This window comes from Triturus cristatus, chromosome 10, assembly GCF_964204655.1.
Source record: "Triturus cristatus chromosome 10, aTriCri1.1, whole genome shotgun sequence".
Lineage (NCBI taxonomy): Eukaryota > Metazoa > Chordata > Amphibia > Caudata > Salamandridae > Triturus > Triturus cristatus.
This window is the reverse complement of record NC_140593.1, coordinates 566563258-566591020: the sequence shown is the minus strand read 5'-3', so window position 1 is coordinate 566591020 and position 27763 is coordinate 566563258. Positions and strand designations below refer to the sequence as shown.

The 27763-nt window shown below is 43.5% G+C and overlaps 1 protein-coding gene and 1 long non-coding RNA gene across 3 annotated transcripts in view; one reads left to right on the top strand and one right to left on the bottom strand.

The window, feature by feature from the left end:
- Nucleotides 1–731: 731 nt before the first annotated feature.
- On the bottom strand, nucleotides 732–27710 carry LOC146789742 (uncharacterized). Its single transcript, XR_014970148.1, has 3 exons — nucleotides 27587–27710; nucleotides 2111–2165; nucleotides 732–868 (listed from the first exon to the last, which is right to left on the bottom strand). It is a non-coding gene; the product is annotated as an uncharacterized LOC146789742 (long non-coding RNA).
- The window catches only part of PDXDC1 (pyridoxal dependent decarboxylase domain containing 1), a 360469-nt gene continuing 360312 nt past the window's right edge, over nucleotides 27607–27763 (top strand). The window contains exon 1 of one of the 2 annotated variants that reach the window (XM_085632067.1): nucleotides 27607–27763. In XM_085632067.1, coding sequence (XP_085488193.1) covers nucleotides 27743–27763 — 21 coding nt within the window. In that variant the 5' untranslated portion in view covers nucleotides 27607–27742. The other variant, XM_085632066.1, reaches the window with a different exon arrangement.

Genomic DNA, 27763 nt, shown 5'->3' with positions numbered 1-27763 from the left:
TTGAAGGCAACAGTTATTCAAATCATAGACAGACTAAAATAACCACAGACTCTTCGTTTGCAAATTTGTTAGATTTTATCTAACTCAATTGCATTAATCTTTTAAAAAATACCTCATGAGAGAGAATACACCCTAAAATAAAACATTAGCAAATAATCAATCTCAAGAAACATATGTTGCATGGAGAGGATAGATGAAGAGACAAAAGTACAAAGATAAAAACTTGAGTTATCAAAGATACCAACCCAAGGAATATGAATGAGGAAAACCACCACCCAGGCCTAGGTAGTGGCAGGGAGATAGAGAGTCAGGGATCGAAGACTCCAAGATCAGGACAAGGATAGGACTGGAACAGCTAGGCCTCTATGCAACCCGATAATCAGCAGCGCACCCACTCTGTCTTCTATGCCTAAAGCTGCAGCCGCATCTGCCGCCCTCACATCTGGCCCCACCCCTAAATCACCTATTCTTTATACCCTTACCATACATGTCCATCCCACTAAAGTTGCTAAAGTCACCCATTCCACCTACGGGATTGGTTAAAAACGAGGGACAGATGGTCACCCTACCGTTAGATCATACTTCTTTGACTACCCAGTGTTTAATTTCCGTTCCCACATATTCAGTATACATCCCTGTTCTCTTCTGAGGTTAATGTAACAAATTAAGGACAACATTTTATACAATTAACATCTTGTGAATTTTCACATGAAGACACTGGAGTTGGCTGCACATCAAGCGTCATGTCCTTCACCGTGCAACGCTCTTTCAGCTTATTCAGCATTCCAGTCACGTGGTTTGTGTGCGCTGCAAGTTTCACTCATTACAGTTCGGCTAACTTAACACAAAATGGAGATTCGCCCATTTACTAAAGGAAAAGAAAGCAGACATTTATTAATAATGTGATTAATGAAATGTTCACTGTTAACCACCCACCTTATCTCTAGTCCAGGTTAACAGTTAACCTATCATAGCATAAGCAGGAAAGCAGCATTAATTATTATGACAAAGCAACGCACGTTATGCTTTTTACTGCATATACATGCAATTTGCCATGCAAAACATTCATAACACGTTCTATACACAATATTATTACAATTTCCGGTTATTTACGTATTGTTAGGATTAATTTCATGCATGTTGCAAAGCAAATCTTCCACGTGTGATGTGATTGCACGTTAATATACTTACTACTTAAAATTAGTATATATTACAGAGGTACTTAATCCAAGCGGGTTTCTTTTTGCGAAACTCCGCTCCATCAGTATATTACAATGAAGATGAACAGTCAGGAGTATTGTTTGTTCTTCTTTTTAATCCTGAACGGTTGCCCAGCCAACACGTGTTTACGTCTGGGGAAGTACCCCAAGATTTCTTCAGGGCTTATAGCCAAATAAAAATTGTTATGGATCTCTCTGCCGGTTGTACTTCCTTCCTGGCTGGCGTAGGGAGGTTAGAATTCTTAAAATGTGTTAGGTCTGGAAGTACAGACCATGCAGTGGGGCTGAAAGTAGACGCTTCACTTAAGACGGTGTGCCTGAGTTTACGGCAGCGCGCCCAGTGGTTGTACCCCGCTAGATATCTGTTGCCTTTTGCAACGAGTACGCTACGCGCATCAAGGACCGAGAAATGTTTGATACAGAGAAATTGGTCTGTAGATACTGTTGACGTGTGCACAGGTCCATTGTTATTGTGTGTGACCTTTGGTCAACGATTGAGGGGGTTCAGGGTTAACCCCCACGTACATTGAAGCTGCACGAACACGCGCACTCGTTGCAGGAGCCATTTCCTACCACATACGTTGAAACCCTGTCCCTTGTTTCTAACCACTCATTAAAGAAGTAACCAGAGGACACATTGTTTAGACTCCCTTGAGGTTGTACACATTGGGAGACTTGCCTTCACTACTCCCCCCGCCCCCCAACTGCTTCAGGAAACGGGCTAACCTGAACAAGAGACTAACAGTGGCCTGCCTCCAGGGCTACATCCCTGTACAAGTAGGGGCATGTGAATGAACCCAGATTATTACCCCTGCACCTTTTGTTTGTAAGTCTAAGCACAATCAGGTACAGTGACGCATTACCCATTTCCCTACCTACCTTCTACTTACCGTTACTCTTCTCTTTTTCCGAGACTCCGGGCCAATACCACCTCACGGAGGCCATCTAAAGAAGAAGGAAAACACCTGTTGTTATACCGTAACGACAACCTGATGTGATTTACTCAGAAAAATTATCCTGATCACTGTTTTCTTTAACATTTCGGAACCCAAATAAATCATCATTGAGAAAAAGCAGCAGGAGAGGTGTAAGGCATTTCCGCTGAGTATAAGAGGGGGATTCCATGTGGGGAGAAGGCAGCTGGGAGAAATACATGCACTGCACTAAAAGAAAGTGCTCCTGCGTATTTAAATGTTCCTCCTACATTCGCTTGTGCTGCAGAAAACATTTGTAGGTTTAACTACTCTTCAAACCTATGCATTTCAAGCAAATAAATAGTTACATGAGTGGTGATCTCATGATTTGTGAAGTTCATCTAGGGCTCTGGAAACACTTCAAATTGTGCTGCAGAGGGCTCAAAATACTTTAAAACTTTGCTTCCCACCCCTTAGAGCCATTTACATTTATTTAAAATGGATGTAATTTTTGCTGTTTAGTTCATCTTGCTCCTGTCATTCCTGCTCCCAATCAGTGATGGCTGCAAGTCATCTCTCCCCACACTCTCTGCGGAGCACAGAATGTTATGATGCAAAAGGGGGCGACTGTATTAGAGAGCATATAGTGTGAATGAAGCTTTCCATTGTGTACCTCATATACCATTTTGAAGGATTTCCGCTGGAAATTCCGATGGAGGAGTGCAAAAGAACATCATTCTAGGTGCAACTGCTTGAGAAATGTTTCATATTATGTTGTACATCTACGGAGTGCAGTTAATGAGGAAGCAAGCAAAAGATTTCTCTCACCTTGAATTGAGTTAATGTTAAAAACTTTATTAATTACGTAGTTGTTTTTGATTTGCCAATGCAACCTATTTATGATTGTACCATACTAAATTTGCAGGTTTATTAACTGTTATGCACAAATTGTGCATAAAATCCCTGGTTTTGAGGGTTTGGAGGCAACTGTTCACTTTCTTCCTGAGACTCTGTCTGATTATTTTGAGACTTTTCCTGTCTTAGGATGCGGTCAGTACTTTTTATGAATTTGACATCTGGGGCCATGTTATGTAAAGTGCCCCGGGGATGCAACGGCGTTTGTGCCCGCTTTGCGTGACCTCAGGGCTCTTTGGTATTACAGAAGGGGCCGCAGACGCATGTGCGGCCCCTTCTGTGATACCAATAGCACTAACACACATAAAGCGCCAGCACTGTCTTTAAGAGGGTGTTCCCTCATTTGCATGGGGGTGTGCCCCATGCAAATAAGGTAATCCCTTTGCCTCAGCAGCCGTGCCGTATTAACGATGCGGGTGCAGAAGCAAAGAAACCCTCAGGAGGGGCACTGATACCACCTAAAAGGTGGTGCACTGTCAGTGCTCCTCTTGAGAGCGGCCCTCTGAAGAGGTAATGGGAGTACATGGACCTCCCCCGGGCATCCCCTTAAAGGCGGCTGCAGTCACTGACTGTCCCCACCTGCAAGGGAATCTCTATTACCCTTTAAAAGTGTAGGCAGGTTGCCGCCTGCACAGTGAAATCCAGAGCGGCTGTAAAGCAGCCACTCCGTATTTCATGTGAATGCGCTGACCCCAGGGCAGCACGAGTTTGCGGCTGCCCTGGGGGCAGTGCATTCCCCATAATGCGGTGCACTTTCCTTCACTGCACCGTGCTCATCTTTTTAAAGATGCGTCCGGTGCGATGAAGGAAAGTGCGCCGCACATGTAATGCGGCCCTTAGAATCTCTTTAGATTTAATTGCATGAATAGGTATTTTTGTGTATCTGTATTTCAGTATCTGATCCTCTGTGACAGATGTATGCTTTCTTTTGTATTGTTCTTATTAATAATTCTTTAATAAATGTATTTTCCCTATTTTGATCTATCACTCAGTTATTAAAAGATCCTAGTTTTTTTATGACTTCAACTCTGCTGAAATTAATGTTTCATGGATGGGGAGTGTGGTCTCCTACCACTAGATCACATGAGGATTGGAGCTGAATTGCCTAAGGTAAAAATCTGGGTTCATAAAATATTGGGATTCAGGTGATTATTGAGGTTCGGCTCCCACACAAACATTTTCACAGGTCTGTGTAATGACGAGGCTTGAGGCATAAATAATCGATGTAGTTTATTATGACAGAAAGGTCAAATTCATCTCACAGATATTTCTAGCATCCATTGTCGGGCTGTCGGGCCACGCGGCTCCAACTGTCAGCTGCCAAATCGCTTGCGACTACCCACATGACGCAACAAACTGCCCACACGAGAAACACTCATGTGGGGCAGGTACTACATATCTCCTTTCCTTATAAAACTAAATAATAAATACATATACATAAACAAGGTAATAATCCAATCCCTACAAGATGTGAAGATATCAAAATTAACTAAAGCTACACCCATGTTGACTGCTATAAAAGGTTATACAAAACAACAGTTCTGAAAGATACAAAAATGAATATAAAAAGCAAAGAAAAATAAACTCATAATGTAAAATAAGCCAGCACATAGTACAGATACAAACACTGAAAAACATTATCTATATCTCAAAGGCATTTCCACATGTCTAACACTTCTATGCAAAAGTTCTGTGGATACCTTATCCCTATCAGTGGAACCTTGCAATGAAGGGCACAAAGGTCAAGAGCCCCTCCATTCAACATTTTAGGACAACTTTGACAATTTAGCTCATGTTCCACCAATTGCAACCATTTACACATACTGCACTACCACAAATATTATCAATTCTCATCGGCTCAGAGTATTTTGTATCACCTTTCTTCACAAACATACTCTTCCTAATACGAACATCTCCCACCTCAAATCTTTAGTGGTTACACTTTGTTTGTCATAAAACGTTTTTGGTTTCATTTGAGCATAATCAAACGTGTTCCTCACAATGCTGTCTAAATAAGACACTGCTGAATTCTGTTTAAGACATTTGGACATCTAGGCTGGCTTAAACTCAGAAGCAGGCCTTCTCCCTCTAAATAACTTGAAAGGAGAAACACCAGTAGAGGAATGTGGTGTTGTTCTATAAAACCACAACATGGTGCTAAGAGGTACTGATTTAACACATTTATCTACAATTGCAAAGCATATACATTCACCCAAACCCCTGTTCAAACCATGCCATTGTTTTGAGGATGGTAAAGTGAACTCTTAAGCTGTTTTGCTCCAATCTTTTACCAATTATTTCATTTCTGTAGAGACTAACTGAACCCCATTATCAGACACAATTTAATCTGAAAACCCCACTCGCATGGAAACCTCCTTCAAAAAAATCTACCACTGCTTTTCAATCATGTTCTCATATAAATCTTTCTACTGGCCATCTGGAATAGAATTCGACCATGACCAACGCGAAGTGCGAATGATGGGGTAAAGACTGGAAAGGTCCCGTAAGATCAATCCCCAACTTTACCCAAGGTTTTGAAGGTAGAGGAATGGGGGCTCAAAGGAGGTGTACCTGGTCATAATACCTTGTCACTCCTGGAACAAATTTCACAACCATGTACAAGACTCTCAATATCTCTATCCATCTGTGGCCACCGAAAATATTCACGTACTCTACGCTTCATAAGGGTGGCCCCCAGATGTCCTTCATGAGCCTTAGATAACAACTTCTGACATTTTCTGGTGGAACAATCTTCTCTTAAATCATCACTAGGCCATTTTCTACTCATCACACACCTTGACATAAGGTTGCAAGTTTACGTCAACACTCCTTTCTGGCCAATCTATAACAATAAACTTATTTACAGATTTCAAAGTACTATCCTGCCCAGTAGCCTTACATAATCACAGGTCAGGCAAGTCTGTGCGGCTGAAACCAGGATATCCTAGATCCAGGGAGTGAAGTGCATCTGTACCATATGAGGTTTTAGGTTATAGTTACAAGTCTGTTTCAGGCAACCTTTGTCTCTGCTTTTTTTAAATTCAGTAAACCAAGGCCTGGAACTTGCTTTTTATCAAGGGCAGGGGTCTCCAGCTGGTCCATAAGAAGCTACCAGTGGCTCTCTGGCAACTTCTGAGTACCTCGCACAACATAATTACCTGTCAACTGGTTATGACAATAAGCAGCTGTAATACACTGTGCACCTCTTTCTGTGGGGTCTGTGCAGCTAAAAATGCCGGACCAAGTCACCTGCTTTCGTCTTAAAAAGTCTTTCTTTGTTTCTTTTCTTCATCATCTCTTTCACTTTCATTCTGTTGCTACCTCTTGGTTTCCTTCTTTTGCTACTTTCTTTATTTTTCCCCCTCTCTTCTGTCCATCTATGTTTGGTTAGTGACTCCTTTTTTCTTCTGCTTTCTTACACTTTCCTTTCACCATTTTTAGGTCTTGCCTAGGCAGCGCTTGTGCTGTCTCTTCAAGACATACTGTATTCAGGATATAGGCATTAAGCCCTGCCCATGTTTTTAATTGCCTCCTTTAATTGTCTTTTCCAAATGATTTTGTTTCTTTGGTTAATCTGTTTTCTAGTCCCTCCTTAGTACTGCCTTTTCTGCTATTATGCCCTCCCACAAGGACTCCCCCCATACATGTGTTGTTACTTGAGATCTGTTATTTGCAATTTGTGAGCAACATTTTCTTTTTGAAGCACACTTGCCTGCCGTCTTGGAGGTTCAATAATGGCAGCTGCGCAACTTTCTTACAGTGCGACTCATCCAAATCCTTTTTTTAAAATGCATTTTTTTATGCAGCGAGGCACGCCAAGCCTGACATTCATGGCAGCCCTGTGCCTTTTTTTATTTTTATTCTCTTATCTCCGGGGTGGTATGGAGCGTTTAATCTGTAATAATGGCGGCAACGCGACTTCCTTATAGGGTGGCTCGCCCAAATCCTTTTTGGTGCACATATGGCGGCCTTACGACACTCTTATAGCGCACTCTGCCAAAATCCGTCTTTTCTTATTTATATTTTTTATAAAATGTGGCACGCAAAGCTGGTTGTACATTTTTGTTGGCACTGTACTGATTTCTGAGGGTGCCTGTTCCATCCTCCGTCTCCAAACACCCTTCCACTTTGCAGCTTAACCCCTCCCCCCACCACCTCCCTAATCACTTGACTCATGTTGGCCACATAACACACACGCTTGAATTACTGGAAGTTTGAGTCATTTGCGTTTCAAATAAGAATGCAATTCCCATACCTCAAACTTACAGTAATGCCAGACCGATTGCATTGAAAATGCTTGTTCTTTATCGAATTAGGCCGTAGGTTGTCAGTTGCCAGTCTGGGTGTCTGCTGTTAATATTTGAACCAGATTTTTCTGACTTGCAAGGTGGGGCTCCAGTATGAGTGAATAGACAGACTTTGGCTACAGATAGTGCTGAACATGATTCAGCTTTCTATGCTGTAAGGTACTGATATATGCCTCCCGTTGCTGCCTGTACGCTTCGTTTAACTTTGATGCAGAGTCCACTTGGGTTGCCTGACTCCTCTGCATGTGTATAAGGTAAGACTGTACTGTTCCTGACTGTGCTTAACTATTTATGTGCTGGATTCTTTCAGTACGGCTTCCGTTCACTAGCTGTTCCAGAGAATAAAGCAAACACTATGCAGAGTATTGTATTGGTATTGTGATAGTGCAAGCACGTTGTCGCCTGATGGCTCGTCAAAAACTTTTTTTTCTAATTTATATATTTTTATAAAGTGCGGCACGCCAAGCTTGTTTGCATTTTTGTCGGCACAGCGCTGTTTTCTGAGGACGCCTGTTCCATCCTACGTCCCCCAACACCCTTCTAATTTGCAGTTTAACCCATCTCCCACAACCTCCATGATCACTTCACCTATGTCGGCCACGTAACACGTAAATGCTTGTTTTTAAGAAGCTCACATGATCAGAACAAAACAAGCATTTGCAATGCAATAGGTCTCGCGTTACTGAAAGTTTGAACAATTGGCATTGCAAATAATAATGCAACGCCAATAGCTAAAACTTTCAGTAATGTGGGACCTATTGTATTGCAAATGCTTGTTTTGTTTGGTCCCCTCGCTTTCTCTGCTTTTTAGGTCTTGCCCAAAAACTTGCACACTTTGCATTGCTTTCAATTGCAACGCGTGCATGTTTGGTATTTCCCTTGCGGGAGCGAGCTATGGCGACATCTATTTGTAATTATTTTGCAAACAGATGGTGCCTCTGCTCGCTCTCACAAGGGAAACACTGTGTGTGCTCTCGGCCGCACTCCCCCCACCCATCCCACTTGTCTACCTAGCTTCAGTTAACCCGCGCTCCCGCAAGGTAAACAGCCACCCCCTCCCTCCTTACCCGTTAAAGGCCTTGCGTGGGGCCGCCTTTAGCTCTGCACATCCATTAAGGACGTTTATGAGCGTGCCTTGCTAGATCTCTGGTGCCCTCATCAGGCAGCCTGCTGCAACTGCTTAGTGTCTATTCTACACTGTACTCTGGATGGCTAAGGAACAAAGGGGTATTTTCTTCTTACGTGCTTCGTGTTTCAGCATTGGTTCTACAGCTCTGTGGGCATCCTGTGTGTACCTAGACAGCAAAGAGTACCCAAGGTCTCAGCTCAGAAGAAGGGTACTGCCAGAGGAGGTATACACCCCATACGGAAAGTGTTTTAAAAGTTTTTATAAAGAGAAATTACTGCCCTCGAGATGTTTTAGGTTCTCCCTGTTGCGACAAATAAGTGACCTGCGGTACACAGAAATTAAGTGATTTGCCTAGGATCACACAACGTGGTCGAATTGGGAGGCAGAGATAAGAACTCAAGCCCAATTTGTTTGCACAATTCTATGACCGTTTTGCAAAACTATTCTTTCAGAAGTAAATGTGGTTTGCTGATATCTCATATGACTTATTTTAAGTGACTGCAGCTCCCTTAAAGAAGTCTCCTCATCAATACGTGAGGTGCGGAAATGCATATTTCGATATTTTGAACAAATGATGTGAATTTGGCATTACATACTGATGCAGTGGTAATTTCACGGTAATTTCTCAATACAAAACCTCATTTACCTCTAATTTACCGCTGTAAAGGTACTGGACCCTTGCCACTGTATATTACCTTCAGGAGACTTTACATAAACATGAAAAATCTAAAATGCATTTAATATTTAAGCCAATAAAGAGAGTTGTGAGTATTTTAAAGGGTTTTATTTTCTTAGTTAAAAGTGAAGTTTTTCTGACCCTTTATTCATTAGTCAAATATCAATCAGGTTACAGAATTTGGAAATTAGGAAAATAGCATTAATACAGAAGATATTACAGTCTGTATATAAGCATCACATGTAGAAAAGAAAATGTGGCGCAAAATGTCAGTCAAAACTCTTAAAGAGTTTCTAAGAAAAGAGTGAGACTTGCAGGGCTAATCAATAATTAATAAATGGCAAAAATCTCCAATAAAGAGAAATAAAAGCATAGGACAAATAAATCTGTTCAAAACTAATTAATTAGTCAAAGCATAAACTTGAAGTTTTAGCATTCTAAATCTACCTTCTGTCCTGGTCTGTTCATCTCTGCCACTCTGAGCTACAGAAGGAGCAAGACAGCCCCTCCTTCACAGACCACAGAGGAATGTGATCTGCCTTGCCAAAAATATGACGTGCAAGGACTCTCTGAAAAAAAAATAATATGAGCAAAAGGCCTCCACCTCTCTCTGTCTCTCCTCGGACGCAATCTCCACCCAAGCTTCACCTGTGACATTTCACATATCTAACCCATATGATGCCTGGCCTCTTCTGCTGCCTCTCCTCTCTCCTAAAGCTAAGGGTTAAGGCCTAAGGCTAACACGCCCCATTATTTATACTCTAATTCTTGGTAGACTACACTAATAATGTTGCAGTTTTCAGTAAAGCTTGCACTGATTGGTTAGCATAGATGACATGAGGGTCTCACCATCCTGTTCTCATTGCAAATTCTAAACCATACTGGTTTTAACAAAAGAAGCTTTAATGATTAATACAATTATGTTTTAGCAACATTTACTAGGAAAAATGTTTCAGTCTATATTTTCCTTCCTGCCACATCGCATGCAGGATAAGCACATTCCACAAACACTGGTACATTGGCATGGTAACAAGAATGTACAGTTCATATTGCCCTGGACTCCTTCTGTACTTGAGGCACTTGGCAGTCCTGCGCATGCGTTTTTCTGCACGATTCTCACCCATGCTGGATTTTTAGGCAGCCATTTATCTTAGGCCCAAAAATAAAACAAACACAAAAATAGTATTAATTTACGAAATAGAACCCATTCTGTTTACCTCCCCCATACTAATACCTTGTATTATTTATTTACTTAGCAAAAGCTATTAGTTTAAAAAAGCTTTTCTATTATTTGTGCACAACATGCAAAAATGTGCAATGTACAGCATAGCATAAAACATGCACCAGTGCAAATTTTCAAAGCGCACACAGTTAATACATACTCATAGCAACATGCTCTAATGTTTTAGATGGCTTTTCATGCAAAATGCTTTAGCCCCACGTGTAGTGATGGTGCATGGTTAAATTAATACACATTATAAAAAGATGTGTTATGAACTGAATATGCATTGTTAAAATATGCAACAAAGCCAAAATCTCTTAAGACAGGAATAGGGAGTGTAGAGCATTGACCAGGCCTCATCATATGTCTTTCAATTTGCTTTGCACCAAAAGTGCCACTTTTAATAAGCATTTGTCTAGGCCTCATTTCATGTTTCATGTGTTTTCCACTTGCACCAAAATCTGCGTCATTTTAAATGCAGTCTGTCTGAAGCACAAAAGTAAAGCAATGCCTAATCTTGATGAAATCTAGCTCTAGCAATACGATTTGGGAATTTCGTATTTTTTTGTGTGGAATTAAGACTTGCAATCAACCCCTTACAATCCAATGACCCATCTCCTGCTCCTTGCGTATGTAGTTCAATGGATTTAACTCTCCCTCTGACAGTCAGAGGGAGAGTCTGACCCCTTATTCTGTCCATCCGTATTTACACCTTGCTGTAGTATTACATTTTACCGGTGTTGGACAGACTGCATGAGAAGACTTGACAGGCTGCTCAGGATTTACAACTTGCACCCTCTGCTTCACCACTCAGGTGAGACAAGGTGGCACCTTCCGCGTGCCAGGAGCCTTCTACTAAAATTAACTTTCAGGATTCTGTATGGTAAACAGTTAACTTCACGTCACCATGGGTGGGGTACTGTACCCTTTAAAGTCACCCACACTCTCCCTTTCTCCCTCTTCCCACCAGATACTGTGCTTTTGGGGGACCCCAGGCCTCTCACTGACACTCAAAAGATGGCGTCAGCGGATTTAAGAACCCCTTCAGGCTATGTTAATAGGTACTTTGTATAGCGCAGCGACTCGCCCCGAGGGCCGGACCATCCCCAAAGGAAGGACCATTCCCGAAATAAATGTATTCTTCCCTTGTACCACCCGTTCCACCGCCTCTGTCTCTGGACATCTCGTGTATCCCTCTGCAGCCCTCCTCACTGTCAGTCCCCACCCCTCAGCCCCCCCACCACCCTTTCTTCTTCTCTCCCTCCCTGCCTCAGATCTTCTCTTTAATCTCCCCTTTAATCTTTCAGTTATTTAGAACCTCTTTGTCTCTTCCTGCTCCTTCTTTACTGGCTCTGGACATCTTGTGTATCCCTCTACCACCATCCTCTCTTTATTTCTCAGTTCATCCCATCCCCCGCCGCCGTTTCCTTCTCGCCATCCCTCAGACCATCTCTTTAATCTCCTCCTTAACCTTTCAGTCACTCAATATCTCTTTCTTTCTTCGTCTCCTCCTTACTCTCCTAGGCAATGTATTCTCTCCCAGCACTGTGTATCCTTATTTCAACCCAATCTCTCTCGCACACCTGCCCCTTCCCCAGACCATCCCTTTTATGCCTCTCATTCTTTTTATTCCCTCTCTTAGATCCTCTCATGTGGCCTATCCCACCTGCCTCTCTTAAGCCACCTCTCCTAACCCTTCCCGCCTGCCTCTTTTACACATCTCTCCTAACCCTACTCCGCCTACCACTCTAAAACATGTCATAACCCTTCCCCGCCTGCCTCTCTTACACCATCCCTCCTAACCTGCCCCCGCCTGCCTCTCTTATACCATCTCTCCTAGCCACCTCCGCCTGCCTCGCTTACACATCTCTCCTAACCCTCCCCGTCTGCCTCTTACACCATCTCTGATAACACTCCCCCGCCTGCCTCTCTTACACCATCTCTCCTAGCTACCTCCGCCTGCCTCTCTTATACATCTCTCCTAACCCTCCCCGTATGCCTCTCTTACACATCTCTCCTAACCCTCCCCATCTGCCTCTCTTACACATCTCTCCTAACCCTCCCCGTCTGGCTCTTACACATCACTCCTAACCCTACTCGCCTGCCTCTCTTAGCCCTTCTCTCCTAAACCTCCCCCACCTACCTCTCTTGGTCCATCTTTCCTAACCCTCCTGTCTGCCTCTCTTACACCATCTCTCCTAACCCTCCCCCGCCTGCCTCTCTTACACCATCTCTCCTAACCCTCCTCCGCCTGCCTCTCTTACACATCTCTCCTAACCCTACCTGCCTGCCTCTCTTAGACCATCTCTCCTAACCCTCCCCACCTGCCTCTCTTACACCATCTCTCCTAGCCACCTCCGCCTGCTTCTCTTACACATTTCTCCTAACAGTCCCGCCTGCCTCTCTTACACATTTCTCCTAACCCTCACGCCTGCCTCTCTTACACATCTTTCCTAATCCTCCTCGCTTGCCTCCCTGTCTTCATATCTTGTATTGCTCTCCCTCCTTACATCTGTTTTATCCCAAATGCACTTCACACCCTTTCTCTCTTTAGGCCTTTTCATGTATTCCTTTTCCACTTTTCTCTCCTCCCATCTCTTACATTCCTTTACTCTCTCCTAGGTCATCTTATGTTTCCCTCCCAACTTATTCCCTTTCCTACCATCTCTTGCATCCCTTTCCTACGTCCTGCCTTATATTTCTCTCTCCCAGGCCACCTCATGCACTTTACTTCATCTTCGACCATCTCTTTCAGCCCTCTCCAAAACCTCTCATTTTTTGTCTGTCTCGTGGACCATCTTGTGTTTCCTTCTCCTCCCTCCCTCTCCGATCATCTATTGTTTGTATGATAGAGGCACACATGGCTAAACCACGCGTGCCTCTACCATGCAACCAACGCGTCTTAACCACGTTATTTCGTGGTAAAGGCTTGAATGGTAAAGGGGTATGTGTGGCTAGGCTCGCGGCCCCCTCCCCCGCCCTAAGCTACAAACTCCCTACCTGCCCGCCCTGCCCTGAGGTCCTAATACAAGACCCCCTCCGAACCCCCATGCTGCCACTAAACCTTAACAAACACTACGTACCCCGACCCCCTCCACCCCCTTGAGGTGTCCATAAAACTAGCACAAACCCCTATTTTAAACAAGCATTGGCATAGCCAATAGGTCTCGCCTTTGGGACCTTATAAATGTTTAGCTATGCAACAGTTGATGTTGTTGCACCAAGGATATTGTGCTGGATAACTAAGCACTTATAAGGTCCCAAAGGCGAGACCTATTGGCTATGCCAATGCTTGTTTCTTCTTTCACTGTCAACTTCTCTTCTTTGCCTTGTTTCTTTTTTCATTCTTTCTTTTCCATTTGTCTTCCTTTTGTTTTCTTTCCTTTCCTCTTCCCCTCATTCATGTCCTCCTGCTTTCATTCTCATCTTACTCTCCTTCCCTGTTTTTAGGTCTCGCCTGACCCAGCGCATGCGCTGGTCTGGCGAGACTTTTTGAGAGGGCTCCAAAAAGTGCTACCAGGCCAGCCTAGGGCTACAGTGCATGTGTGCGGGCGCGCGTGCCGCACTTGACCGCAATTACTTTCACGGCCGCACGCCCGCTTTGATGTTTGATCGCGATCACTTTCCGCTTGTTTCTACCTTCTTTTAGATATTGCTTTCTTTGTGACTGCTTTCACCCCGTCGCTTCACCCCATTTGCTGGCCCCGTGACTGCTTTCACCCACCCCCCTCAGTTGCTTGGCCGATGAGTGCTTTCACCCCGACCGCCATCGCAGCAGCTTGCCGATTGTGCTGTCACCTGCCTGCCCCACATACATTTTTTTTTTTTTTTGGCAGTTTCATATAGAGCTAACACGACCCAAAGGTATTTAAGCATGTGTTTTTGTTTGCCTTCTTTCGGAAATTGCTTGCCTCGTAACTGCTTTCACCCGCTCCCTCTCTCTCCTCCTCCCCCAGTCAGTTGTCCCGTGACTGCTCTTACCCAACCCCCTCCGTCGCTGTTATAACGTGGAGACAGTAACAAAACTGCATAAACCTGGAAAGAATGCGCCTGCATCATTTGACACGTTGACTTGCACAAATTAACTGTGTAAAGTCTCCCATTCCCTGAGGAATGAAGCCACATCAGTGAATAAATTTATCTTGGGGTATCATAATGTGAAGAGCAATGTTTTTTGCTTAGATGGCAGTTTCAAGCTTGTGCGTGTCATGCTCTGTTGTGAACATCCCACAGCTATTTATATTCGTTCTCTTACATTTAAGCGGCGCTCCCGAGGCAGGACCTATATATCAGTGAAGTAAAAACTTCAAGCTGTTGCTAATAATAGTGCAATATATTTTTGTGCTATTATTATACTTCTATAATATGATATTAACATTAAGCAAATTAATTTATCTCTAGCAAAATTAGAAAATCCATTGTGGAATCCTTGCCTAGAATATACCACATTTTATTTGCCTGCACGTCAAGTTAAGTAGTCCAGGTAAACATGTTCTTTAAAAATTGGTAACTTGAAGTAGCATTGTGGCAAAAAAGGAAACAGGCTGATTTTTCCTTTAATATGGTACTATTAATCTTATTTCATGAGTGGAGAAATTTATTTTATCTACACCTTATTATGTAAACATGGCAAAAAAAAAAACACAAGTGTTTACGCTTGTGGAAATACTATCAGCTCCCTTACCAATTGAAACCGCTGAAACTGAGCCAAAGCTTTTATCCTGTTCCTTTCTTTATCTTGTCTTCAACACTGTAATGTGCCTGTATGATGCTCTCAAATGCTCTAGTTCTGCAGGCTGCAAATCACACCCGCTAGACAACTTCTCCACTTTGCAAAACACATTAAGATTTGTCCCATTCCTTCTCTTTCAGTACTGCCAGGGGACTGGATCTTAGTTTCTTTTTCACATTTCGATAGTTGTAATTTTATTTATATAGCGCTTACTATCCGTCCCTGACAAGGAGTTGAAGCGCTTTTAGTAGCACCCTACTCCAGAAACCAAAAGGATTTAGTAATGGATTAGTATAGGTAAATAGCAGTTTGGTATTAGAATAGGCTACTCACCCTGTGCGGACGCTTTGCTGATCTCGGAGGGTAGCGCTGAGGAGGCTCAACACACGGGACTGCGAGGCCCAGGGTGCACACTGCTAACTCTCTTCAGCACACCTGGCTCCTCTTCCCGGCCCCGCCTCCACTGTTCACTTCACGCCTCGCGGCCCCCGCTTCACGGGTGCCACTCGTAGGCTTCGTTGTTTTCTGCTGTTATAAATGCTGGGACTTCATTAGGTTCGCTGCTACTCACCCTGTGCGGACGCTTTGCTGATCTCGGAGGGTAGCGCTGAGGAGGCTCAACACACGGGACTGCGAGGCCCAGGGTGCACACTGCTAACTCTCTTCAGCACACCTGGCTCCTCTTCCCGGCCCCGCCTCCACTGTTCACTTCATGCCTCGCGGCCCCCGCTTCGCGGGAGCCACTCGTAGGCTTTGTTGTTTTCTGCTGTTATAAATGCTGGGACTTCATTAGGTTCGCTGCTACTCACCCTGTGCAGACGCTTTGCTGATCTCGGAGGGTAGCGCTGAGGAGGCTCAACACACGGGAAAGCGAGGCCCAGGGTGCACACTGCTAACTCTCTTCAGCACACCTGGCTCCTCTTCCCGGCCCCGCCTCCACTGTTCACTTCATGCCTCGCGGCCCCCGCTTCGCGGGAGCCACTCGTAGGCTTCGTTGTTTTCTGCTGTTATAAATGCTGGGACTTCATTAGGTTCGCTGCTACTCACCCTGTGCGGACGCTTTGCTGATCTCGGAGGGTAGTGCTGAGGAGGCTCAACACACGGGACTGCGAGGCCCAGGGTGCACACTGCTAACTCTCTTCAGCACACCTGGCTCCTCTTCCCGGCCCCGCCTCCTCTACGATCTCCCATCTATTAGTAGTGCACCAGCCCATACGCGCCAGCGGTACGCTCGCGGGATGCAGCTCGGGCGAAGACCGGGCAAAGAGCGGGCCGTTTGTTGCCGTTCGTGGCCGGGTGTGGACGGGACGGGCCACCCCTCTGAGACTTATTGTTCCTAGGTATTAACGTTTGCCATTCACTCTGTCCTTGTGTTTTATCAGTTAGGTTGTATATTGTGCTTTTGCAACTACACAGCTATTGAACTGCTTATTTATTTTGTTACGGCTGCAGATCATTGGAATATTTGCAGTTTTAGGGTTTATAGCCACTGTGTATATTGTCCCCCTGCCCACGGTTTTCCTTCCGTTGAAGATGACCTCTTTAAGATCTGGTAGAAAGATTGTGCAGGGTAACACGGGGGGTTGTATTACAGGGACCCTTGACAATTGTATTACCAGAGCTGCTCAGGTCCTTGAACAAGAAATCAATTTAACTGAAAAACGATTGTCATTAGAAATAGCTGCCAAGAGATCGTCACTTGGCAATATTATGACAGCCGCCTCCCCTGAATGCAGGAATGTCCCTCTGGTTTCCGATATGTTGCTTACAAATGCGCCAGGGTTGTTGAATTTATCCACACACAGTCCACCGGTTGATTTCCCCGGTACAGTCACTATTTCTGAAGGCAGTGGCTTACCCTTAATCCCCAGTGTTATTCCCACTTTGCCTTCCACCGTGCAGCCTCGGTTAGTCACCCCGACATTGGCAAATAGGTTTAGGCCTATCAACGGGAAAAGAAAGCGCGTGGGTGCGCCCCCTAGGGGTAAACGTACTAAAGTTTCTAATAAGTCCCAATTTGCAAATGTTCGTTCTGACCTTCCTCCTCATCCACCTTGTTGTATAACCCCTGTTGCTGTGAGGCCCATGTCTTCTCTCTGCCCTGACAATATGCCTAATACGAACCCCCAGCCTATCTGCTCTCCTGAATTTTTGGAACAATTGCTCAAGTCTTTTTTCCTTCCCCTTCATGAGAGAGTCAAGAAACTCTCCATCTCCATTGGGAAATTAGAGAGTATGGTGCTAATAAATACGTCTCATTTGGAGAAAATCATCATGCCCCGTGTTGACCCCAAGTCATTAATAAATTCTGCCACTGCTGCTTAAACGGGGCCAGCCATAAATGGCCACACTCCCATGGTTGAAGTCCCCTCCCCCCCACCCACTCAAAATGAACCAGCTGTGGTAGTCTCCCATTTACCTACCACTGCTATCTCGTCTACCCAACTAGCTAGAAACCTTGTTGTTAGTAATAGCAATGGCAACAATGTTATTAGACAGCCATCCTCTATGGGTGTAGACTCGTTTTCAAACCTTCCATGCATTAACCTTCCTAGAGAGTCCTTACCTTATACTGTCATTCTGGTAGGAGTTCCAAGGCTTCCTCAGGAAAAGTCCGAGTCACATACTGAGTTGAAGAATAAAGCGATTCATTGGTTAAATAATAATAGACCTTTGCCATTAAGAACTAGCGCTGAAATCTTGACTGTACGTAGGGTGAGTTGGTTGGGTACCAGGGTCAAAAATGTGGAGGGTGATTGTGTAATTATTAACTTTCGAAATCCTATGGTGGTGAGGCATATTTGTTCCTTGCCTAATATTTTGAGTGCTTCTGGTATATCTACTGTGGATCTGTCCTATTTCTACTCTTGTGACCCCTGTGATATGCCGGGTACACTGCCCACCGGGTGGGAAAGGGTTACTAGGGGTTTTCGATGCCCGCCCACATTGGTCTCTCATCTCCCTTTGTTCAATAATTATGCACCTTTGAATTCTTTGGAGGGGGTTGATTGACTGCTAACTTCTCCAACCTTTATGGGCTACGCGCACACGATCTCTGCGGGCCCTGTTTATTCCTTCAGTGCGGGGTTGGGTAGTTGGGGTGAGCGTGGGGGGGTTCATCGGGGTTTGGGTGTCACCTATTCCACCTTTGCTTGTGCTTTTTCTAACGTGTCCCGTAGAAACATCGATCTTCTTTCTCCAGATTTGGATTGCCGGGATATATTCCAGGCTAAAAGCTTTGTTAACCCCAATTCCCCCCCCTTAGAGTCGGCGTCTCGTATTACTATTCTGCTCCCAAACAGTCCACCATTTTTACTAACTGCCTCCAGCTTACCTGATCCCGTGTGTAGAGGCGATGGCATTACTGAAATCCATCCCGTTGCCCCGGGTCCTTCTTTAGTTCCCCAGTTGGTAGGCTTAACTAGCTCCCCCAATCTCAAAATGGTTTCCTGGAACATCGCTGGTTTACGGAGTAAAATAGTAATGGAGGAATGGTCCGACTGGGTAACCACCCACGATATTCTCGTTTTTCAGGAAACGTGGGCAGTGGATCCCATATACCTCCCTGGATATGTTAACTTCTACAAAGTGGCTATTGGTGGGACAAGGGGCCGCCCTTTGGGCGGTCTCTGCATCTGGGTAAGACAAAGTTTAACCTATAGAATTACTGAGCTACCAATTGATAACCCTGATATTTTGATCATTCAGTTACAACATAAAAACGAACCCGACACCCTGATTATTAATGTTTACAACAGGGGCCTTCCCGGTGGGAAAGGCACTAATACCTTTCTCCAACTGGATGGTTTTTTGGAAACTGTTAACCCACACATTAACGTGGTAATAGTGGGCGATTTAAATTGCTGCTTTGAGCCGATGCTCTCTGCTTGGGACTCACTTACAACGGAAGTGGATACAATTTTGAATATCCCCCCACTCGACCTTCCACCTATTAAGAAGTGGACCGAATCCGCCATCCAGTGGATGTCCCTGTGTATGGAGCGTGGATTCAGGGCAGCAAATGGTCGGACTCCCTCGGATAAGACTGGAAAGGTCACTTTTTCCGATGGACGACGTTGCAGTAGAATTGACTATGCCTTGATTAAAGTTGAGTTTTTGGAACCTATTAAGTGATATGGCGATCCAGGATCGCCCAGAGAGTGATCACAATCCTCTTGCCCTGAATTTTTCACTGTGTTCAGCCCCTACAAACATACCTACAGAGATTATTACTGCCTCAGCCCTTTTAACAAACAATCAACGGAGAGTGCGTTGGGACAAGGTTGCCCTTGACAGCGTAGCTCTCTCCGTGATTAGTTCCAAAGTTTCTCGAGCGGTGGCTGACCTCCAATCTCTTTTGAGTTACGAGGAAGTCATAGCCGAGTCCGCCTCTATTCACGAGAAATTATTTTTAGACCTTAAGTCCCTTTTTTCCAAGCCTTGTAAGGCCAGGAAAGCTATTAGTCATAAGTCTAATTCTTGGTATAACAAGGCTTGTCGTGAGTCTTATAGCAAACTGAAATCTGCCATTAAAACTAAAATTCAGGCAGAAATCCGTTTTGCTAGGAAGCATTACAGTTCGGCCAAAGTTTTGGCCAAAAAAGATTGGGACAATGTTCATTGGGATGATCTTTTGGCTGCCAGTAAAAAAAGGAACCTGACTCTGTTTTGGCATATTGTGAAATGGGGCAATTCTCCATGCTTACAGACCCCCTCTAATCATGTACTCCCTGACATCTGGATGTCACATTTAGAACGCCAGTTCTCAGATCCGAACCTGAAAGAAGTGATCGCTTTTCCAACTTCCCAGGTAATGCCCCCCCTCTCGAACTTCAAATTTGACTGTAAAGAGGTTGAGTTGGCTCTTTCCAGAGTTCCTAGCGGAAAGGCCCCAGGTATAGACTGTGTCCCAGCGGACCTTTTCAAATTCGATCTTGGAAATTGGGTGCCATACATCGCACTCATGGCAACCGCTATAGCTAAGGAGGCCGCCATTCCTGAATCCTGGATGGGTGCCGAAATCCTGCCCATCTTTAAGAAGGGTGATCGCTCCTGTCCAGGGAACTACCGCCCGATTAGCTTAATTGACTCGGTCCAAAAAATCACAGCTAGGATGATCCTGGCTAGAATCCTGACATGGATAGAGCAGGAGAATACCATTTCGCCCCTGCAGGCCAGGTTCAGGCCCTGCACCAGCACGATCGACCAGGCGTTCAAATTCCAACTGATCGTCTGGAAAACGGTTTACCTTTGCAGCGGTACTTTGTACGCCGCTTTTGTTGACCTTCGGTCAGCTTTCGATTTAGTCAATAGGTCCAAACTTTGGGCGGTTTTAGCTGAGTTAGGGATGCCTGCTGTCCTCCTTCATTTAGTTACCAGGTTGCATGATAACAACTTCGCCCAAGTACGTTGGGGGAATCAAGGCCAGGTTACCGACAGGTTTAAAGTTAACAGGGGTGTCAGGCAAGGATGCGTCCTGGCGCCGACACTGTTTCTGTTATTCATTAACAGTGTTGTTAAGTACTTTTTATCTACGCCTACGGACGCCCCCATGCTGGGAGGTATTAAAATTCCACTCCTCATGTTTGCCGACGACACCCTTCTTCTATCGCAGACTTTGTCCGGCTTACAGGTAGCCTTGAATGTTTTCACCAACTTCTGCTCTGATTTCGATCTGTCAGTCAATGTTTCGAAAACCAAATATATGGTTTTTAATAAAGGGAAATGTACAACTGGCAATGTGACCATGAATGAGGACACACTCGAACGTGCCCAAGTCATGACCTATTTAGGGGTTGTTTTCGAAAACAAGCTAAATTGGAAGCCACAAATAGATGTCTTATCCCTAAAATTTGCCCAACTATCGAGGTGTTTGGTTAAAGAACAAAAACAATCCCAGATGAAATTAATTGGTCCCGCCATCAAAATTTACAATGCCAGGATTAACTCAGCAATCCTTTATGGTGCTGAACTTTGGGGGTTTTCAGATCTTTCCCCTTTGGTCAAGGCCCAATATAAATTTTTTAGGCTTCTTACGGGTCTCCCTTGTTCTACCCCAGTGAAACCGTTATTGCTTGACCTTGGCTGTCATTCTTTTGATGACATTGCCAGGTTTAAACCATTGGCCTTTTGGAGGAGATTATGGACGGTCCCGGAATTAGGGCCTTACGCAAAGGCTTTCCTGGACGTCTGTGCCATCTTGGGTGCCGGCAATATCCAGTGGTTCAAACAAGTCAGCTCACTATTGGATTCCATGGGTCTGAGTACTCTTTGGACTGATCCAGTTTCTAGCACCTTCCCCCCCAAAAAAGTTTTTAAAAACCTTTATTGGTCAATGGTCAATCAAAAACAACTAACCCAAGCCCCAGTGGAGTCTCTGGCTGGTAGGTTCCTCGTGGAGAAAAATGTCCCTTTCTTTGAAGCCTACTGGGACACTATTACTAGACCCTTCGATAGGAAACTTTATCAATTGAGGGTCGTCAGTCTACCTACTAACTCATTTACAAAAAAATGGAAGGGTGTTACCTCTGATTCTTGTCGTTGGTGTATTGAGTGTCCAGAAACTGTGGGTCACTTATTTTTTGTTTGCCCGGCCTATGCAGCCCCCAGATCCAAATGGCTTAAACCCCTTTGTCGTACTTTGGGTACTAGACAAGGGCTTGAGGCACTAAATATCCTAAGATTTGACACCAGTGAATGTATTGTTGTGGCAGTGGCCAAATTCTTAGGTTGGGCCTGGATTATTAGAAATAGGAGGTATTAGTTTTTAGGTTTGTGGTCATTTTCGTTCTTAGCTGATCTGTGTTTTAGACATTTTTTCTTCTTCATATTTTAATCTTGTATGAAATGTTCATTTTGCAATTGTCTTTTTATGATGAAAATGATCGATAATAAAGACTAATGAAATGAAATGTATTGCCAGGAGTTCACTCCATTCCCTACTGTGGTGGAGCACATGAAATGTTTTTTTAATTAAAAATAAACATTTGTAACTATTTTGCCAGTCATATCTAATAAGTAGTAGAAGCTATTCAGTAAAATCAAAAATATTCATGTGCCATTACGGACTATGAAACGACTATACTATATCATGAATATGATACGACTCAATGATGAAAATGTAATCTTTCACATGGATCAGTTGCGAAAAATAAAGCAATTGATGAGGACATATAGAAAAAGGGAGAAGTGCTTGGCTGAAGAAAAAAGTAAACCCCTCGAAGCCTGGTCTTCATTTTCTCTTATTTGTATTATTCTCCATCTGCTCCATCTGCCCCACTATATCGCTTTGTGGTTGTCTATCTGTCCTGTCTTTCTCGTCTATATTTTGTGTTATTCTCTCTCTTTCTATGTATCCAACTCAATATTTTATCTCGGGCTCAATTATCTCTCATTCGTTCTCCCCCCCTTTTCACCCTCTCCCTTTCTCTTAATGTGCATCTGTTTTTCCCTCCCACCCTTTTTCTTTTCTCATTCTTATCTTCTTGTCTATGTGTGGCTAGATCTCTCGTGTCTCTTTCTATCTCTCTCTTCCTGCCTCATTGTCTATTCTCTCTCATACACTTATATGATCTTACTCTGTTTTTTATGAGCTCATTCTATTTTTCCACTCTCTTTGTATCTGTCTTTGTTGCTATCTTTCTCTTCCTCTCTCTCACCAAATGTTCCTCCTGTTTACCTCTTTTTTTGCTTTGTCTAAATATCTTCTTCTCTCTAAACTCTCCCTCCTACTCTCAGTCAACTGTGTTGCATTAGTTACACATAGAAGTATCCCAAGATCTTCACCCTTCCATTTTAAGTCTTACCAGCAAAAGAACATTTGCTCTCACTTGTGAGTGATATTGCTTTCTACAAAAGGCTACTATTCGCGGATTCCTCCTCAGTACGGGTTGCTTCATCTTGGTTAAGGTCCTTTACTTGCCGATGCTGTCAAATCTCTGTATTTAATATATCTTAAAAGGGGAGCTCTGATCAGTTCCCATGGCCGAATTACTGTGCTTGTTGGCTTTTGTGTGGAACTTTTTTTTTTACTTACCCTGGCTGCACACATTTACGATTCTTCCACTAAAGCTGTTTAAACCCCATTCACTGTCAAGATGAGATCTATTCCCACAGAGGAGGCAGACAGCTTCTAACAGCATGCTGGAATGCTTGATTTGAATTACTTAGTTGAGTAAAGGAGATGTTTTAAACAACTAAATGTTGTAATAAACATTGCAAATTAAAAATTAAGTTAATGTACAAGAGTTATGCTATATTTTACTACTAAACAGGCAGCCACAGGCGCAGTTACCTTGCAGACAACAGGGGAATGATTTTAAAGGGGCTGCAGGTGCAGTGACACCAGGACCAAAAGCTCTAGGCATCCCACTGGGCACCTAAAATTGCTATATTTTACTTCCATACCGGCAGTCACAATTGCAGTTGCCTTGCAGTTAAAAGGGGCTTGATTTAAATGGTGTGGTAGGTGCAGTGGCACCAGGGCCAAAAGTTGACATAACTCCACTAAAAATCCAATATTGCTATATTTTACTACTAATCAGGCAGTCACAAGTGCAGTTATCTTGCTGACAGCAGGGTCATCATTTCAAAGGTGAAGGAGGTGCAGTGGCACTAGACCAAAAGTTGCCAGAACTCCTCCAAACACCTAATATTGCTATATTTTACTAATAAACAGGCACTCACTAATGCAGTTACCTTGCAATTGAACGGGCCTTGATTTAAATGGTGCAGCAGGTGCAGTGGAACCGGGGCCAAAAGTTGTCATAACTTCACTAAACACCAAATATGCTATATTTTACTACTAAGCAGGCATTCACAAATTAACTTATCTTGCAGGCACTAGGGGCATAATTTAAATGGTGCAGCAGGTGCAGTGGCATCGATCCCAGAAGTTGCTGCAACTCCTATAAACACATAATATTGCTATTACATCAATGAGTTCTATTATTTCCCTCTTTCATTTAATTTTTTTTTTTTGCTATCACTTACCCGCACTATACCACTAGTATCAGCACAATATATTGCCTTTTTGTACATCGATGAGTCATAGCACTTTAATATACTTTCTGTAACTTATGGACATGGTGTGGCTCTGTGTATTTTTGTTCATCGTCAGCAGCGCTTCACACAATAGATTACGATTCTCTAAGTACTCATGTGGTTTGCTGAGCATTTCTGGATTGCGGTACTCCCCTGACTGCCCGCGACCTGTGAATTGTGACATGCTTCAGAGTTCCTCCTTGTTTCTGTAACATTCTATGAGTATACGAGGCCATTCAAACTTCTTCCTTTACACTGGCTACCAATTCGATCTCAGGTAGCCGTTAAGGATCCAACAATTGCTCATAAAACCCTACACCTCACGTCACCCTCTTTCCTGGCCAACACTTTTTCTTACTATTAACTGTCACACTGGCTCAGATTGGAAAACCAATTTTTTATTTGCCACCACTAGGACCAGTATGAAAAACAAGGGAACCCCTCACAATTGTGACCTGGGGTAGAAGATAGTTCAAAAGGACAGTGGTCTGGTGAGGTCAGAGATCCTCATGTAGCGGAGCTACAGTTATTGATTTAAGAAAACAATTCAATGGTATTGGTGATATGTAGAACTCAATTAGAAAACGTATGCAAGGACACAAGAAAGTAGATGAAGGCATCACATTTTATTCAACATCATAAAATGGAGTCGCTTCCATTCCTACCATTTTTTGCATTTTAAAAAAATGTATATTCTATATACAGTGCTCACACATACAAAAGTGAGGGTGCGTGAAGTGAAGTGCTTAGTGACAATAAAAACATTTCATCTCATTGTTAAGCAAGTCAAAAAGAACCCAATTGGTTTAAGCAATGTTAAGGGAACTTTGAAATTGAGGTCGACGGCGTTTCGATCTTAGTGAGTCAAGATCATCATCAGGACCAAGTAAGTGCGAGCACGTTAGATTACGTGAGACCGTAGTGATAGAATCCAAGACCTGCACAGATGGTCGAGGAGCCCAAATTTCGGGAGAACGTCCGTGTTGGCAGTGGCACGGAAGGGGAGGAAGGTCCCAAGGCGTTGTGTGGGCACTAATCACGAGAGAAACGAACGGAGTGAAGCCGTTGCCAGTCCGTGTTCTGCGGCGTGGTTATAGATACTAGGCGTGTGATTGACCCGGGAGTTGTTGGCAAGAAGCTTATTCGAGGTAGAATGAATCAGTTCAGGAGCGCGCTGGCGACAGTCCGGTGCGTGCCACTAGGACCAGAGCAGTCATACAGCAGTGCCCAAATTATGGCACTTGCTCAATTTGAGTTGGCAGACAGAAATAAATCTACTGCTTCAAACGCCAGATGAAAACCTGTTTATTTTAAATAATTAAGCATCTTCTGGCCTTTTTCCCTGGTCACAGTTAGGTTTTAAGGTTGTGTCTTCCTAAAGTGTCAAGAGGCATCTATGTATGAGTGCTCTACAAATAAATGTCAAAATAAGGTAAAATAACATCAATCCTCATGCCATGCCATGCTCCCTTATTGCTGTATATTCCTATCTGATTCAATGTCACAGCTACACTCTCCACCACTGCCATTGTCCAATCATGTATACTCGAGATGTATGTTATCCAAACAAATCCATTATTGCAACCAACGTTGTAACAGTGGTGTCTAAAAGGGCATTTATCTGTAATCCTAGTATCTCGAGATTTTATTATACAGGTAGGCAGTGCTTTAAGTGGGATGGAAAAACTGGGGGTCTCTCAAAGGGGCATGGACAATGTAATTAAGGATGTGGCTTAAAACACGTAAGCTAAAAATCTGTGCCGCCCGACTTTTATTAGGCTGTTTCTGTCATTGCATTCAGATATACGACACAACAAGTAACATCATACCTACAAGTCAAGACTATTGACTTTGTCAATGGTTGTTAGTTGTATAAGAAATAAGCAGCAACGATGGTTTGTATATAATATTGAAGAAGCTTCCACGTAAAGCCCTGGTGACACCACGACAATGTTGCTGCTCCTGAGTTTCAAAAAACAGGAGGGCAATCCAGAGAGAAAATGCCTCTCTTTAAAGGATTTTCCTTCCCCTACAACGTTCACCTGGCATGATGTCATGCTGTAACTTCTCCACTAGTGAGAAGTGAGCAGGTGCACATACATGTGCCTGCTGTCACTGCTCGCCTGTGCCAGGGCATAAAACAGATATATACCTAAGGGGTATACCCAACTCACCCTACTATATCTGGGTATCAAATATAATCATGTAACAAGCATTGGCATAGCCAATAGGTCTCGCCTTTGGGACCTTATAAGTGTTTAGCCATGCAACAGTTGTTGTTGCACTAAGGATATTGTGCTGCATAACTAAAAACTTATAAGGTCCCAAAAGCGAGACCTATTGGCTATGCCAATGCTTGTTCTCTTTATTTCACAATAGCTTTTTTCTTGCTCTACCTTTGTTTACGTTTCCTGCTCAACTTGTACTCTGCTTGCTTTCCTTCTCTTTCCTTTGCTCATTGTTTTTGCATTTCCTTGTTTCAGTCATTTTTTTCTACCTTTTTCTTTCTCTCTTTCAATTGGTTTCTCTCTTCCTTTCTTTCATTCTTCCTCTAATTTATTCATTCCTCTCCTTGCTTTTTCTGTCTCCTTCCTCTCATCCTTTTTCTTCCTCACAATCCTTTTTCTCCCTCTACTTGCTTTTGATTTCTACCTTGCCTTCGTCGTACATTTGTCATTATTTATTTCTGTATTTCATCCTTTGTTTAAAGAGTGCCTAGTTTCTTAAAGCAGTATTCATGCGTTAATTTGTGTCATTACTGTCTGATTTACAGTGTGATGGTCACTGTCGAGATATGTTTACTTATGGATTACAATGAAGTTTACATGTGCCTCACAAAATATATCATTGGTACTGATCCTTCGTGCCCTCGCTGTGAGAACGAGCAGTGTGGATGACTGGATATAGCTCTCGCTACAGCCTACAGAAAAGGTTGGCGACCCCTGACCTAGGGACCTGCGCGTGAACAGTATTTCAATCAACTATGAAAACGAAAGAAGGACTACACGGTAGTGTACTCGAAATAAAACATTTTCTATTCACATAAAGCTGAATCTTGCTGGATTCATTCTGAGAAAAGGCACCTAATTTTCATTCAGAAACGAACCGTTTTGTATTTTCTATATGAGCCACACAAAGAATGTATTACGTCTATGAATAATAATTGTTTCTTCTTCGACCAATAGTAAATAACTTGAAATTTCCTTTCTGTAATTTAAATAACCGTATTGTCTTTTATTAGTAAAGTTGAGGAGGAAGGTTGTAAATCTACAATGGACGTCTTTTTCTCGTGAATGAGGTTAGTGGCCTAGCTGTAGTTCACTTTTTTTTTTAACCTCATTGGCCCGTCTGTATTTGTTTAACCAATTCGTAGTAACAACTGTTCCACGGCTACGGAAGCCTCTCAGTGCCAAGATGCCTCTACCTTACCCTTTCGCGGTTGAACGAGCTCAGCTGCTTGGTAACGTCACCGCTGCCAGCGTGGAAACGGGAGACAGCAGGCGGAAGTGCAAGCGGATAATTCAAGCAGTCGCAGCCACCGCAGGACTCCGTGGGACACCGAGATAACCCCACGCCCCTTGCAGCATGGAACCCTCCGCGGACAAG